This window comes from Sceloporus occidentalis, unplaced genomic scaffold, assembly GCF_023333645.1.
Source record: "Sceloporus occidentalis isolate IW3139 unplaced genomic scaffold, rSceOcc1.0.p SCAF_1, whole genome shotgun sequence".
In the NCBI taxonomy this organism is placed as follows: domain Eukaryota; kingdom Metazoa; phylum Chordata; class Lepidosauria; order Squamata; family Phrynosomatidae; genus Sceloporus; species Sceloporus occidentalis.
In genome coordinates, this window is record NW_028316981.1 from 15,703,124 (window position 1) to 15,718,551 (window position 15,428).

The window sequence follows — 15,428 nt, forward strand, 5'->3', positions numbered from 1 at the left end:
AGGACCACCTACTTCTGTACAAACTTGGCCCAGTAAGTCATATTATCGAAGTCCTACAGATGTTGTTGTGTGCTTCAAGTCATTTCTGATTTATGGCAACCATAAAGTGAATCTATCATGGAGTTTTCTTGCAAGATTTCTTCAGAGGAAGTCTGCCATTGCTGTCCCCTGAGGCTGAGAGCATGTGACTTGGCCAATGTCAGCCAGTGGGTTTCACCAGTTTTCTAGGACTGAGAGCATGTGACTAAGCTGGGAATCAAATTTTGGCTTCAAGAGTCAAGACTCAAACCACTGCACCACACTGGATCTCTAAATATGCTTGTTTGCAAAGGTTAGACAGGAGAATACCAAGAGAGGCCTTCCTTTTGGCTGCACCCCAAATTATGGAACATGCACCCAAATCGATCCACCTGCCCCCAGAGGTGTTACTGAAGTCCTTTAGGTGACAGGTAAATATCTGTGCCAGTGTTTCCAAACTGCCTCTTCTCAGATCATACTGCCAGTAGATGATGAAAATTTTATTTTAGTACTTACCTGAAGGGAGAGGGGAGGTGCCAGGCTGGAAAAGCTATTCTGTCCTGTTTGTTCATTAAAGGTTTTGAGGGGCCATTTTATGTGATAACTCCCTACCTACCTGGTACAAGCTCAATCTCATTTATCTGAAAAAATGCTTGAGGCCAGAAGTATCCTGTTTTTATTTTTGTTTATTTGGATTTTGGAATATCTATATTTGCATATATATATATACACATATATACATGAGATACCCTGGAGATGGCATAAGTCTAAACACAAAATTAATTTAGATTTCCTATACACCTTATACACAGAGCCTGAAGGTAATTTTATAATTTTTTAAAATAATAATGTGAATGAAACAAAGGTTGTGTATACTGAATCATCAGAGGAAAGGGCCATCCATGGATTTTTTGTTTTGTTTTGTTTTTGGAATATTTCAGATTTTGAAATTCTGAATAAGGAAGACTCAATCAGTATACTTTTCTAAAAAAAACCCATACTGCTCTTAACTCGGCTACTGGTTTGGCTTTCAGTTGCTATACCTACAGTATTTTTTCAGAGAGTTAGGGCCCATACAGTCAGGCCAAAATAAAGCTGCTCAGGTCACTTTGGAGTTATGCTGTTTAAATGCTGCAAGCTTCCTAAGAGGCCGGAAGCCACACCAAAACCACGCTCCAGTCCTAAGGACTGCAGTGTACCTTTGGCACAGCTTCTGGCCTCTTAGGTTGCCTGAATTATTTAAACACCATAACTCCAAAGTGACCCGAAGCAGCTTTATTTTGGCCTGTCTGTATGAGCCCCTAAGCAAGAGAAAAAAAGAAAGAAGAAGAAAAGAAAACAGAACTGGTAAAGCAGCAAGATCAAAAAGCAAAGACCTAACAAGTTACTGGGCCAGGGAAATTAAATTTTTAAAAATTGAAGAATTGTTTTCCAGGTCTGAAAGGCACATGTTCTGTTGTCATTTTTTCCTTTCAAAAGAAATGGTACTCTGGTCCTTTAAAAAGCCCCTGAATAAACACTGTGAAGGCTTTGGTTATTCTCTTAGATACATAACTCCAAGTACCTACAAGACTAAAAGAGTTATTTCAGCATCAAAATCAGGGGCTGGGAGGAATGTCAAGTGGAAAAGGGGAATAAAAATGTAGAACAGAATAAAACATAAAACAAAAGAAGAAATAAAGCTTAGTATCGGCTGGTTGACCACGTAGGAATTTCCCCTTTCAGAGATCCACCCTTACATATCAGCTTAGAAAAGGTGCTTGCCAGAAGCACATATAAACATACAGGAGAACAGCACAATCAAAATAGAAAGAGTGAAGCCAAGCCAGAGATTGCTGACAGCAGAACATGCATATTAAAGTTATTCAGGGAAGGCTAGTTTGAACAACTATGTTTTAAAAGCTCTTGAGGAGGCTGAAGGTGCAAGTACAAAGCAGGAGGAAGGGAGTTCTGAATCTGAGGGACCACAACTGGAAAAGCCCTATCGCTGTATTCATTAATCAAGCAATTAAAATTAAAAAAGACAAGCTTCAACTCACCCTGTCAGAGAGATTACCAGATTCTTCATCTTCTTCCTCCTCTTCCTCCTCCTCCTCTTCTTCCTCCTCTTCTTCCTCTTCCTCTTCTTCTTCTTCTTCCTCTTCCTCCTCCTCCTCCTCTTCTTCTTCTTCACTCATATGCTCTCCAGCAACATCTGCATCTGACTGCAAAATAAAATAAAAGGAGGAATTAGAAGCAAGGGTTAAGTAGAGTGAGGGAAGGAACAGTGAGGTGTGCCCATAGGATGGATTCCTACCTTCCTGATGGTATATTCCTACATTGGTTCCATTCAGCCTGAGACAAGCAGTCCAAAATAATCAGAGACAAATACTCTAAAAACAGAGCTAGCAAAAGACATGGATATAAAGACGGATAAGCCAAGGATATAAAGGAGGACATCTTTTCCCCTAAAGCAGGGATGGGCAACATGAAACCAGCATGCACCCTCTCCCATTTGCTAATATCACAAACAAAAAGCCCACACATTTCTACTTTAAAATAAAGAACTTAGGGAACATGCATCTTGTTTAAAGTGAAAATGTTGTTTTTTATTGCTGCCACTGACAGGGAAGATGTGTGGCTCATGATGGGGATGCACCCCCGACTACTGCATCTGGTATTGGTAGATGATATCCCATCCAATTATTAACCAGGGCTGACCCTGCCTGGCTTCCAAAATCAGACAGGATCTGATGACTTTAGAATATTTAGACCCCAGGAGATCTACACCATAGATAATTTATACACAGAATTTTATGTACACTGACATTCTGTGGAACTATGGAAAACCATAGCATGAGATTTTGCCTGTGGAATGTAGCTTCCCAAGGATCACATGTTTCTTTCCCACTTCTTTGCAAACAAATAACCAGTTCTTATGACAAACGTCAAATGGAAGTGTGTAGGCAATGCCTGTTGAAACTTCTAAAAGCGGAGAACACACATTTCCAGTCATTCTGAGACAGGGTTTCAAAGCCGATGCTGAGGCATAGTTCCTCCCTTATCACCCATAACAAATCGAAGCAGATGATATTATGTAAAGGAAGAGATGCATGCTTCTTCAACTTAGGCATCTCACAAAATTCAGCTTTCAGGGTCAGAATTTGGGTTAAAGTAGCACAGAATTATGACTTTCCCCCAAAATACCCATAACTCAACTTACACATTTAAAAACATTTCACATATCTGACAGAAGCAGGCATCCTCCTGTTGGTTAGCCCCAACTAGAGCAAAACCAGTTAATTGATTATACAATGGTTGAGTCAACATCTAATTAAGTCTAATTGATTCAGTGGATCTACTCTAGTCAAGATTAACAACAGACTTCAGGCCAGAGTGTGTAAAGCAGGAAGTGGTTGCCACAATAAACTACAATTCCCAGGATTCCCTAGCATTGAGCCATGGCAGTTAAAGTGGTCTCCAACTGGATTGTTTCTGCAGTGTGTTTGTTTTGGACCTTGGAGTGGACAGCATTGGCAGAATAAGCACTAAATAATACAGATAAAAATACAGAAGGAAAACACACAAAAAATATTATACATGATCACAGCAGCAAGGATTATTTAGGCAAAAAACTGGAAGACCAAAACGATACCAACATTGGATAATAGATTAATTACGTTAATGGATATAATGCAAACAGATAAACTACCAACTATGATTAATGAAAACTCACTTAAGAGATATGAGAAACAATGCCAGAAAGTAATAAAATACAGGAAAGAGAAGTGGCATGAATCTCTGAAGATGCCAGCCACAGATATTGGCGAAACATCAGGAACAAACTCTTCTAGAACATGGCCACACGGCCCGAAAAACCCACAAAAAACTATGGTAGGTAAGTATAATAGATTAAAAAATTGAGTAATTCAGAATTTAACTTCTGTAATAAGAAAGAATTAAGAGTATTTATAAAAAGAAGTAAAGAATTGGTGATAAATTGTGCAAAAGAGGCTGGATCGAAGGAAATCAGCAAAGTATCGCACTTGGCGAAAGATGGATATAAAGGGAAGGAAGGAAGGGGTAAATTAAGATTAGATTTTATGGAATATTTAAGACGACAATGTTAACACTATAACAATAGGAAGAAGATGTACAACTGTTGTAAAAAAATACTAATTAAAACAACAACAATAAGCACTGGATGGCTGGGAGTGATTTTAATTTTCCACAAAGCCCATGAGATAGCACCACTATATGAATTGTGGAAAACTGAAATCATCCTGCCCAGGCTAGCTTTCAGTGCAAACCCTGATGGGAATCCTGGCATCTGCCCAGGAATGCCATAACACCAAACCAAAGACTTCCAAACAATACAAAGCCCACAAGCTTTATATGGGTTATTAAGGGTAAAAGTGATATTTGTGTTAGCTATCAACCATCTTACCTCTCAGCCCTGTGAAAACAGCCCCTGCCACTTCCAAAGAAAGCATTTCCCCCCCTCAGTACCTTGCTGTCTGAGTCGACATGGCCATCCACAGAGTAGCTGTCATAGTAAAGGGTGAAGTCGTCTCCCACTTCAGCCTCCCACTCCTGGCCTCTTTCTTCCTGCGACGCAGTAGCTGGAGCAGTCATCTCTTCTGTTACTGTGATCTGGGGGGAAAAGGTTTATTCATTTACATTATCTGTTAGTCCTTGTTCAACAGCAGCTCTCAGAGCAGATTATGAAGTACAGGTAGAGCATCCCTTATCTGGAATTCCAAAATCCAAAATACTTCAAAATCTAAAACCTTTTGACATCCTGTACTGTACAGTGGTCCCTTGGTATCCACTGGGGTTTGGTACCAGAATCCCCCTGGACTCTAAAATCTGTGGATGCTCAAGTCCCATTAAATACAAGGGCAGGGAACCATCTGAATATCTATCTGTAAGCTGCTCTGACAGCCTTTAGGGCTGAAAAGTGGAGTATAAATACCATAAATAAATAAATAAATAAGGGGTCTCTTACAAAAAATGGCAAAATCAAGGTTTCCTTTAGGAATTTATATATTTTCTGGATGTTTTCAAACTGTAGGTTGTTGGATCTGTGGATGAAGACTTCCTAGATATGGAGGGCCAACTGCATTTGTGAGGCTGGAAAGAGATGCAAGGATCTGCAAAATGGTCAGAGGACTGGATTCATGCCAAGCACTGCATTTTTATTCCCATGATTTCACTGACCCTCAGCCTCTCTCCAGTCTCATTATGTCTCATTATGTTTATTGCAAATACTGGTTGAGTCTCCCCAATCCAGAATTCAAAATACTGCAAAAATACAGCCTCTCGTGGAGACTGAGTAATACCTTGGCTTTCTGATGGTTCAATGGACACAAACTTTGTTTCATGCACAAAATTATTTTAAAAATTGTATAAAATTACCTTCAAGCTATGTGTATAAGGTATAAGAAACAATTACATTTTGTGTTCAAGCGTGGGTCCAATCCCCAACATATCTCATTATGTACATATATACAAATACAAATATTCCAAAATCAGACAGACAGATAAATTTTAAAAATCCAAAATCCAAAAACACTTCTCATCTCAAGCATTTTTAATAAGGGAGATTCAGTCTGTACAGATATTCTGAATTTTTTAAAAAATCTGAAATACATTATACTTCTGGTCCCGAGTATTTCAGATAAGGAAGCTTATACAGATATTCCAAACCCCCCCCCCCCCAAAAAAAAAAAACCCCACAATATGGAACACTTCTTGTCCAAAGCATTTCGGATAAGGTATACTCGACCTGTAAAATCATTACGAACACACAACAAGAACAACAACAAAATCACTGAGAAGTGGTAAACAACATCGCATTTTTAAAAAAGGAACTAACAGAATTTTGCACAGCTTGGAAAAAATACTTTTTCAGAATATGACTCCCTGAATCCTACAAACAACACAGAACGTATAGTCCAAAAGGGCAATTATCCCAAACTCTGGTCTGTGAGAACTGTACATTTTGTGCTGGGTTGGGACTTTGGGAATCAATCCAGACACTTAAGGGGGAAAAAGCCAGTACAGAAGATTCTTTCTGGATGAAAATCCCAAAGGCAAGGGCCCAGCTACAAAGACTTCGTCTCTAATACTTCCAACTGGAAGGAGATTAGACCATTATTTGCGTAGGAACACAGGTAGATGTGTTGGCCAGCTGGCATGGCCCTCCAAATACAGATTTATGTTACTTATTAATTTAATTTAATTTAATTTATATGTTGTTGCCCCACTTGGGCTGCAAGCCAGTTCACAATGTGTTAAAACAAAATACAGTAGGCAATCCATTTTCACAGGGGCTCCATTCTGGACCCCCATGAAAACAGAGGCTCACGCTTATTCAAGTCCCATAGGCTTGGATGAAGTGTGCCCCTGTGCGCACGCCATTGCAAATAGTGGAGATTGCCCTTTTGTGTATATAGAAGGGGAAACTGTACAGTCAGCCCTCAGTATCTACAGATTCTTTATCCATGGATTCAACTATATATGGCGCGGGAGCACTGTATATATTAAAATATGACCCACCAACCTCGCATATGTGTGAACACTCTGAACTCAGTAATCTTTGAAAATGAAGCACATGTTTATGTATCAGTACTTAACTTCTGGGGAAAATATTCTAAGATGTATAGAGGCTCTTCAAACTTATGCTGGAAATGTCAGGAAAAAATGGAACTTTTTCTCCCTATATCTGGTGGACCTCTGAGAAAGCCAAAACATTTTGGACTCACATTCATAAGACGACTGAAAATATTGAAAATTAAATTTCAACTGGAACCCAGACTGTTCTTACTAGGACTCTTAGATGAACAACAGGAGAAGAATCGTTTAAGATTAATACAATATATGATAACCATAGCCAGAATGACCGATGAAAAGAGACAATAATCTTAAAAAGATTGGTTGTTAAAATTCTTTGATTTTGTAGAAATTGATAAGCTGATTATGTTGACACATGAAAAAACTATGGATCATTTTAAGAAAGAATGGAAGGTGTTAACAGAATATATGAAAAATAAGAAGGGTTCTGTGATGGTTTTGGGAAAGGGATGCTATATCTTGTAGAGAATTTTATAGAAAAATGATTTACTTTGTTTATGCCCTTTTAAGACTTACATTGTTAAGATTATTATTTTGTTATTGTGTGCCTTCAAGTCATTTTCTGGGGCTGAGAGTATGTGACTCATCCAAGGTCATCTAGTGCGTTTCCATGGCTGAGTGGAGATTCGAACCCTGTCTCCAGAGCTATATTCCACTGCTCAAACCACAGCTTCATGCTGATTCTAATATTATATTAAGGTGGCTTGTATTTTCAATATATGGATAAATTTTAGAATAGCTATAGAAAATTAATTCTAAAGAACCATAGTCAGGCACATGGGAAGCCATAAGTCCCTTGGTTTTTGTTTATTTCCCTTTTTGTTGTAGGTAGTTTTAGACAGGTAGCTCAATTAGGTTTGTTATCCCTTTATGTTTGCTTTTAGGCATATAGTAAATTGGTTTATATTTGTCTGTTGTGGTTTATAATAAAAAAGTTATTTAAAAAAATAAAAAATATGAAGTTAGGGTCAATCAAGCAGAGTCAGGTGGCAGATTTGGTGACATCCATAGGCAGGTCCATGAGGTCCATTGCTGGTCCATGCCAATCCAACTGGCACTGCATACCAACCAAAAGGAGAACAGGGCCCCGTGATCCAGAGCTTGAAAAGACTACTTTTCAGACTTTTGGCCAATGGCGGGGAGATTCTGGGACAGATAGTTCAAAAAATAATATTCCTAAACTCTATTCACACTCACTCAACAGCAGTTTAAATCTACAAGTACCTGGCTCTGGGCTAAAGGAGAAGCAAAGAGAAATATGCCGAAAGATATCTTGTTAAAAATATTATTCTTAATGTCTTGTTGCTTTGGAGTTTGCTTTGTTTTGTTTTTTGCTTTTGTGGTTAGCACTCGGAGCCATTTGAAGATATCTGCACACAGAGAAACCTATAATTAAGAGAGGAGGCAGGCGTAAAGTCTTTCCAAGTCACAACTTGGTTCAAGAGGATTTTAAAGAAATCTGAGTTTTTAGTGGCCATAATTGTTGTGTTGTCTTCAAGTCATTTCCAACTTACGGTGACCCTAAGACAAACCTGTCATGGGGTTGTCTGGGGCTGAGAATGTGTGGCTTGCTCAAAGTCACTCAGTGGGTTTCCATGTCTGGACAGGGAATCAAACCCTGATCTACAGGATTGTAGCCCAATGCACAAACCACTACACCAGGCTGGATACAGGCAGCATGGTGTACTAAACTGGACTATAAAATCTGATATGATTTTAGGACAGGTTATCTGAACGACTGTATGGTCCCACTTCCGTCACAAGCATGCTGATGACAATCAGAATTAAAGCCTTTAATAATAGTAGTAGTAGCAGCAGCAGCAGCAGTAATGTTTTCAGGCCGGGGAATTCCCTCGCACAGAAGATGCACCTAGATCCTCAAAAAGGGAGAGGCGGGATACAAATAAATATATTATTTTTTTATATTATTATTATATGAGCCTCTTCTTAGGTCTCTTTTTGCTGGCAGGCAAAATTTTGTATTTAAACAGGACTCTGGCTGTTGACAGCTTGTGGCAAAAGAACTTTTCAGTACGGTGTGCTCTATGTATATCTTCCTTATTATGTTTTAAGTAGGTTTTACAGCACTTTAAACTAGCATTTTTAACAGGATTGCTTGTTGAATTGTTTTAAAAACCTTTTTTATAATTAGGTTTTTTGCAGACTTTTTTTAAAATCTATACCGTAAACTGCCTTGCATCATATGCTGGGATAAAGACAGGGTATAAATGGAACAAAGATAAATAAATAAATAAGAATACCACTGGCTTGTTGGAAAAGAATACAGAATATCTTCATCTGAAATCCTCTAGCAGCCATACGTTAAGGCATAAGTGGTAGTTAAATATCAGTAAGCTGATATTCATTTACCAAGAAAGTGTCAAACGGAGCTAACAACAATATTAAAAACCACTAAACAATTAATAATCAATGAATCCAATGGTAGTCTTCACTTTTTAAAATTCATTTTTATTAAACTTATATTTATATGACTTAAAACTACCACATAAAACTACTATATAAAAACTCCAAAGAAAAAAACAAAGAAAAAATATATAACAACAATCCTAACATAACACAAAAAAAGCACTCTGACTTCCTCACCGGACACTGATGGTTATACCTCCCATTATGAATCTTCCTTTAATTTATAATCTACTAGGTTTCTATGATATAAGCAAACTCTAGTACAAAACCTAAAAGTGATCTCAATGGTACTGTCAATTTGAAGAGTTCCACTGAAATGAATGGGGCGAAACTGTACAATGGAATTTGCACAATGCTACAATATCCAGAAGCGTCCTCCTCCTCCATGCTTTTTGCCCTAGTGTCATGCTCCGTGACACTTATAATCTTACAGATTAACAGGAAATCCTGGGAATCTGACAGCGCTACCAAAGGAGAGTGTTATATTCAATGTTCACACAAGAGATTATCTCCAATGAAACTTTATTTGGAAGAAGGAATTTTTTTAAAAAAACCTAAGAGAAAAAATGTCAAATGAAGGAAAACGAAAGAATAGGTGTTTAGAAAACATTTGGTATTTTCTGGCTTCTCGATCACTATCAAACCTTGATAGCTTCACATGTCAGGAAAACTGTTCCCATGGATTAGAACAATTGTTATTATCTTTGAAACATTGGTGGATAGTGTGCTGTAAGCACCAACGAAGGACACAAGGCTTATCTTTGGCACTGGGAGGCAAAATAACGCCTTATCACCTTTTGTGGTTTTAGAGGACCCTGGACAGCTGGTGCCACTTTGTTATCTGCCACTTTTGCCATCAGCGAACACCATACAACTTTGCATTAGCTGAACTTCAAACTGCATAAATTCTCTTTTACAGAGCTTTTCTGTTTCTGAAATCTATAGTCCCCAAAAATAAGTTCCCCAAGCTCTGCCGTTAGGAACTACACATTTTATGCAGAGTTGCACATTAAAAACACCCAAACCAAACGCCTCCCAACTTAGCAGTCTCAGAGAGCAAGTCTATTACATTTTGTAGATCCGGTGACTCAAAAGGACAAGAGTGAAGTACTATGTCTACTGAGAAAGATAGAACTGGTCTCCGAAAAACCTACCCCTCTCTTTTCCATCCCCAGACATGTATGGACTTCCCTACATCTGTTTGAAGCTGTCAATTCTTTCCTTGGCATCATTATAGACATTTAATGATCTCTGGGTTTCAAGGCATTTTTAAAGTACAGGTTGAGTATCCCTTGTCCAGAACTCCGAAATACTCCAAAATCCAAAAACGTCCATATGGGCGGCTGAGAAAGTGATACCTGTGCTTGCTGATGGTTCAGTGTACGCAAACATTTTTTCATACATAAAATTATTAAAAATATAATTCATAAAATTATCTTTGGGCTATCTGTATAAGATGTATACAAAACATAAATGGGTTTCATGTACAGACATGGGTCTCATCTCCAAGATCTCTCAGTATGTATATGTAAATATTGCAAAACCTAAAACAATTGTGGACCTAAGCATTTTGGAGAAGGGAAACTCAACCCGTAATACTTGTGTGTCCAAATGGATGCCCAGTCCTTGCCTTTTAGATACTCGGTCAACACAAATGGTCACATAGGATTTCCCACCCGTTTCAATAAGTAACTGGAAACCAAAATTAAAAATAACCTCCACCTTTACAATCCCACATCATTTGTGCTTTTTAATCATTTTTTTCTTCTCCGCTTCAGTACCAGTTATAGGGATTTTTCTTTTTCTTAACTCAAGTACTATTAGCAGTGGGGAAAATAACAAAAATAGCTAGGATATTGATGTCAGTAAATAAATTGCAGTTCTGCAATAACTCCCTCCCCACTTAAAAAACCCAATTTTCAAAACAATGTAAACATCGGGGTTCTATGTAGTGGAGACACCTCTACTCCTGAATCTTCTGAATGGGAGAACGGACGCCCAGGAACAGTTTCATTTAAACATGCCCTGCAGCTGGTAAGGGGGAGCTTACCTGATCAGCTTACAATCCACCCCATAGATTCTGCTTTTTCACACACATAGATACTCGAGTACCTTCTACAACAGAGTTCCTTATTACTACAACACACGAGAAACTACTAACTTCTGAGGAGCCACATGACTAGACTATCTCAGCTATACAACCGCACCGAGAGGGAGAGACAAGCACCTCCCAGGCCTTCAGGAGGGAAAGAGAAATTTAAAAACTGGCAAGTTCTCTTAAAGCTACACCACAAATCCTTCCAGAATGGAAGGGATCACGTTGGACTGCAACTCCCAGCATTCTTCACCAAAAAAACTACTCTGGCGAGGTCTGAAAAGAAACACAACATTCTACAACTGAAGAATGGCTGTTAAAAAAATAATGACATGATGGGAATGGGTGAGCTAACAATATTAATCAAGGAAAAATCATTAAAGGAGTATGAAGAGGGATGGAAAGAGATGATAACATAATGGAGAGAGAAATGGGAAGATTTAGCAGTCATAAGGTCAAGTTAACAAAATGATGAAAGAAAAGATTAAGTATGAGACAAGGAGCAGGAGGACACAATCAAAGCACGACAGATCGATTATTGTTGCTGTATGTCTTGAAATCATTTCTGACTTATGGTGACTCTAAGGCAAACATATCATGAGGTTTTCTTAGCAAGCTTCTTCAGAGGAGATTTGCCACTGCCATCCTCTAAGGCTGAGATAGTGTAGCTTGGCCAAGGTCACCCAATAGCAATAGCAAGTACATTTCTATACCACTTTTCAGTGCACTTAAGAACTCCCTAAGTGGTTTACAAAGTGTAAGCTAATTGCCCCCAACAATCTTGGTACTCATTTTAGCGACCTCCTTGGAAGGATGCAAGCCTGAGTCAAGCTTGAGCCTTTTGCTGGTATTGAACTCATGACCTTATGGTTTGTGAGTGAGTGGCTGCAGTACAGGCATTTAACCACTGCGCCACCAGGGCAGTTGGAAGCGCACAGGATGACACATCTGGGAGCCAGTCATCCAATTTATTTATAGCAGGGGTAGGCAACCTACAGCCCGTGGGCCGAATCTGGCCCGGCGAGGCCTTGGGACCGGCCCCAGCCCGGTCCTGCTGCCGATTGCCGCCGGGGCCTTTGGCCTCTCGTGCGAGGGGGCAAGGGGGGGGCAATTGTCAATAGAAGCCTCAGAAACATGCATTTATATTAACATTTTTAAAAAAATCAACAAATTTTTTCACGTGTCTTCCATGTTTTAAAAAAAGTGTCCTCCACTTGAAAATTTTGTCCTACATTTGTCCTGGTTTATTTATTTATTTAATTTTTATTATTATTTAATTATTTATTTTTTGCCTCTGGCCCCCTAGTTGTCTGAGGGACAGCAACCTGGCCCCCGGCTCAAAAAGGTTGCCTACCCCTGACTTATAGCATTATAGTAGTAGAATTCAAAGACAGTCATGTTGGTCTGGAAAATCAGTGTGCAAAGAGATCTTGTAGCATCTCCGAGACTAACTGAATGAAAGAAGTGACAGCATGAGCTTCCATGGACTTCAGCCTACAAACATCTGATGAAATAAGCTCAGGTCTAAGCAAGCTCATGCCACTAGCTTCTTTTTTTAAGTTAGTCTCAAAGGTGCTACAAGATCCTTTTGTATACTTACAGCATTATGGTTCCACTAACTGCCATGGCTCATGCTTTGAAACCCTGGGATTTGCAGCTTAGGGAGGGGTATTTGGAATTCATTCATTCATTCATTCTCCCTCTGCATCCCTTTTCCCTTGCACGTCATATCTTGCTTAGATTGTAAGCCCAAGGGCAGGAACTATCATATTACCAATCTTATCTTTTTTTGTCTGAAAAGTGAGCACACACGCTTTTTCAAAAATGAAGAAGAGGAAAAACAGAATTAATGAGGTCCCTCCTTAGCTGCTAAGGAAATATTGTCATCTGCTAAAGAACTAGAAAAAAAAAACCTGTGAAAGGCTTTCCTATCAGGGAGTGAGTCTGCTCTGGGTTTTATTCTAGACTTTAAAGGAGCTATCCAAGATATTGAAGTTGTTTTAGGAACTGGATGCAGCACCTTAGAGTGGACTCGCTGCACTCCTATAGAAACCACTACCTGTGACTGTATGTAGAATCATAGAATCATAGAGTTGGGCAAGTCACCATTCTCAGTCCCAGAAAACCTTTTGATAGGGTCACCATAAGTCAATAATGATTTGAAAGGCACACAACAACAAATACACACACACACAAATGTATTCAAGCAGTCCCAAGTGAACATCATTAGCCAAGACAGACTGGCAAAAAACTGTTCTCAAAAGGGAGATACTGAAGGCACAATTTCAAACAGTTCCAGTGAGAAAGAAAAACGGGAGGTGTCTCAAGAAACCAGGATGGATGACTAAGGAACTTTCAACCGAGCTAAGTTTGAAACGGAGCATGTATAAGAAATGGAAAAGGGGGGAAATCACGAAAAAGGAATTCAAACAAATAGCAGGCATGTGTAGGGGTAAAGTCAGAAAAGCTAAAGCGCAGAATGAACTCAGGCTTGCTAGAGAGGTTAAGAACAATAAAAAGGGCTTTTTTGGATATGTCCGCAGCAAGAGGAAGAAGAAGGAAACGGTAGGGCCACTGCGTCAAGAGGATGGCAAAATGCTAACAGGAGATAGAGAAAAGGCAGAATTACTCAACACCTTCTTTGCCTCAGTCTTCTCAGAAAAGGCAAAGGGTGCTCAACCTGAGGATAATGGAGCAGAGGACAGAATAGGGGAATTTCAGCACAGAATAAGTAAAGAGATAGTAGAGGAACACCTTGTTAATCTAAATGAATTTATGTCTCCAGGACCAGATGAACTCCATCCAAGGGTATTAAAAGAACTGGCAAAAGTAATATCGGAGCCATTGGCAATCATATTTGAAAACTCCTGGAGAACAGGAGAGATCCCAGCAGACTGGAGGAGGGCAAACGTTGTCCCCATCTTCAAAAAGGGGAAAAAAGAGGATCCCAACAATTATCGTCCAGTTAGTCTGACATCAGTTCTAGGAAAGATTCTGGAGCAGATCATTAAACAGAGAGTCTGTGAACATCTAGAAGGCAATGCCATAATCACAAAAAGTCAACATGGGTTTCAGAGAAACAAGTCATGCCAGACAAATCTAATCTCTTTCTTTGACAAAATTACCAGCTTGGTAGATGAAGGGAATGCTGTGGATATAGTATATCTTGATTTCAGTAAGGCCTTTGACAAGGTTTCCCATGACATTCTTGCAAACAAGCTTGTAAAATGTGGGCTAGACAAAGGAACTGTTAAATGGATCTGTAATTGGTTGACCGGCCGAAACCAAAGGGTGCTCAACTATGGCTCCTTTTCATCCTGGAGAGAAGTGACCAGTGGGGTCCCACAGGGCTCTGTCCTGGGCCCAGTGCTATTCAACATCTTTATCAATGACCTGGATGACAGAATTGGGAGCATACTTATCAAATTTGCAGATGACACCAAATTAGGGGGAATAGCTAATACCCCAGAGGACAGGATCAAGATTCAAAATGACCTGATTAGACTAGAAAGCTGGGCCAAAGCTAACAAAATGAAATTCAACACAGAGAAATGTAAGGTATTGCACTTAGGGCGGAAAAATAAAATGCACAGATATAGGATGGGTGACACCTGGCTGAATGAAACTACGTGTGAAAGGGATCTAGGAGTCCAAGTAGACCACAAGTTGAACATGAGTGAACAGTGTGATGCGGCAGCTAAAAAGGCCAATGCTATTTTAGGCTGCATCAATAGAAGTATAGTGTCTAGATCAAGAGAAGTAATAGTGCCACTGTATTCTGCTTTGGTCAGGCCCCACCTAGAATATTGTGTCCAGTTCTGGGCGCCACAATTCAGAAAGGACATTGAGAAACTGGAGCGTGTCCAAAGGAGGGCGACAAAAATGGTGAAGGGTCTGGAAACCATGCCCTATGAGGAACGACTTAGGGAGCTGGGGATGTTTAGCCTGGAGAAAAGAAGGTTAAGAGGTGATATGATAGCCCTGTTTAAATATTTGAAAGGATGTCATATTGAGGAGGGAGCAAGCTTGTTTTCTGCTGCTCCAGAGAACAGGACCCGGAACAATGGATGCAAGCTACAGGAAAAGAGATTCCACCTGAACATTAGGAGGAACTTCCTGACAGTAAGAGCTGTTCGACAGTGGAATGCACTTCCTCAGAAGGTGATAGAGTCTCCTTCCTTGGAGGTCTTTAAACAGAGGCTGGATGGCCATCTGTCAGGGATGCTTTGATTTGGATTTCCTGCATGGCAGGGGGTTGGACTGGATGGCCCTA

General features: G+C 39.5%; 1 protein-coding gene across 2 annotated transcripts in view; it reads right to left on the reverse strand.

The window, feature by feature from the left end:
• Window positions 1–15,428, reverse strand: part of LOC149320928 (histone-lysine N-methyltransferase EHMT2-like) — a 67,352-nt gene that overhangs the window by 35,680 nt on the left and 16,244 nt on the right. For both annotated transcript variants that reach the window (XM_089502734.1, XM_089502728.1), the window contains 2 exons: window positions 4,507–4,650; window positions 2,058–2,222 (listed from right to left, as the gene is read on the reverse strand). In XM_089502734.1, the coding sequence (XP_089358860.1) occupies window positions 2,058–2,222; window positions 4,507–4,650 (309 nt within the window). The remainder of the gene's footprint in view (window positions 1–2,057; window positions 2,223–4,506; window positions 4,651–15,428) is intronic.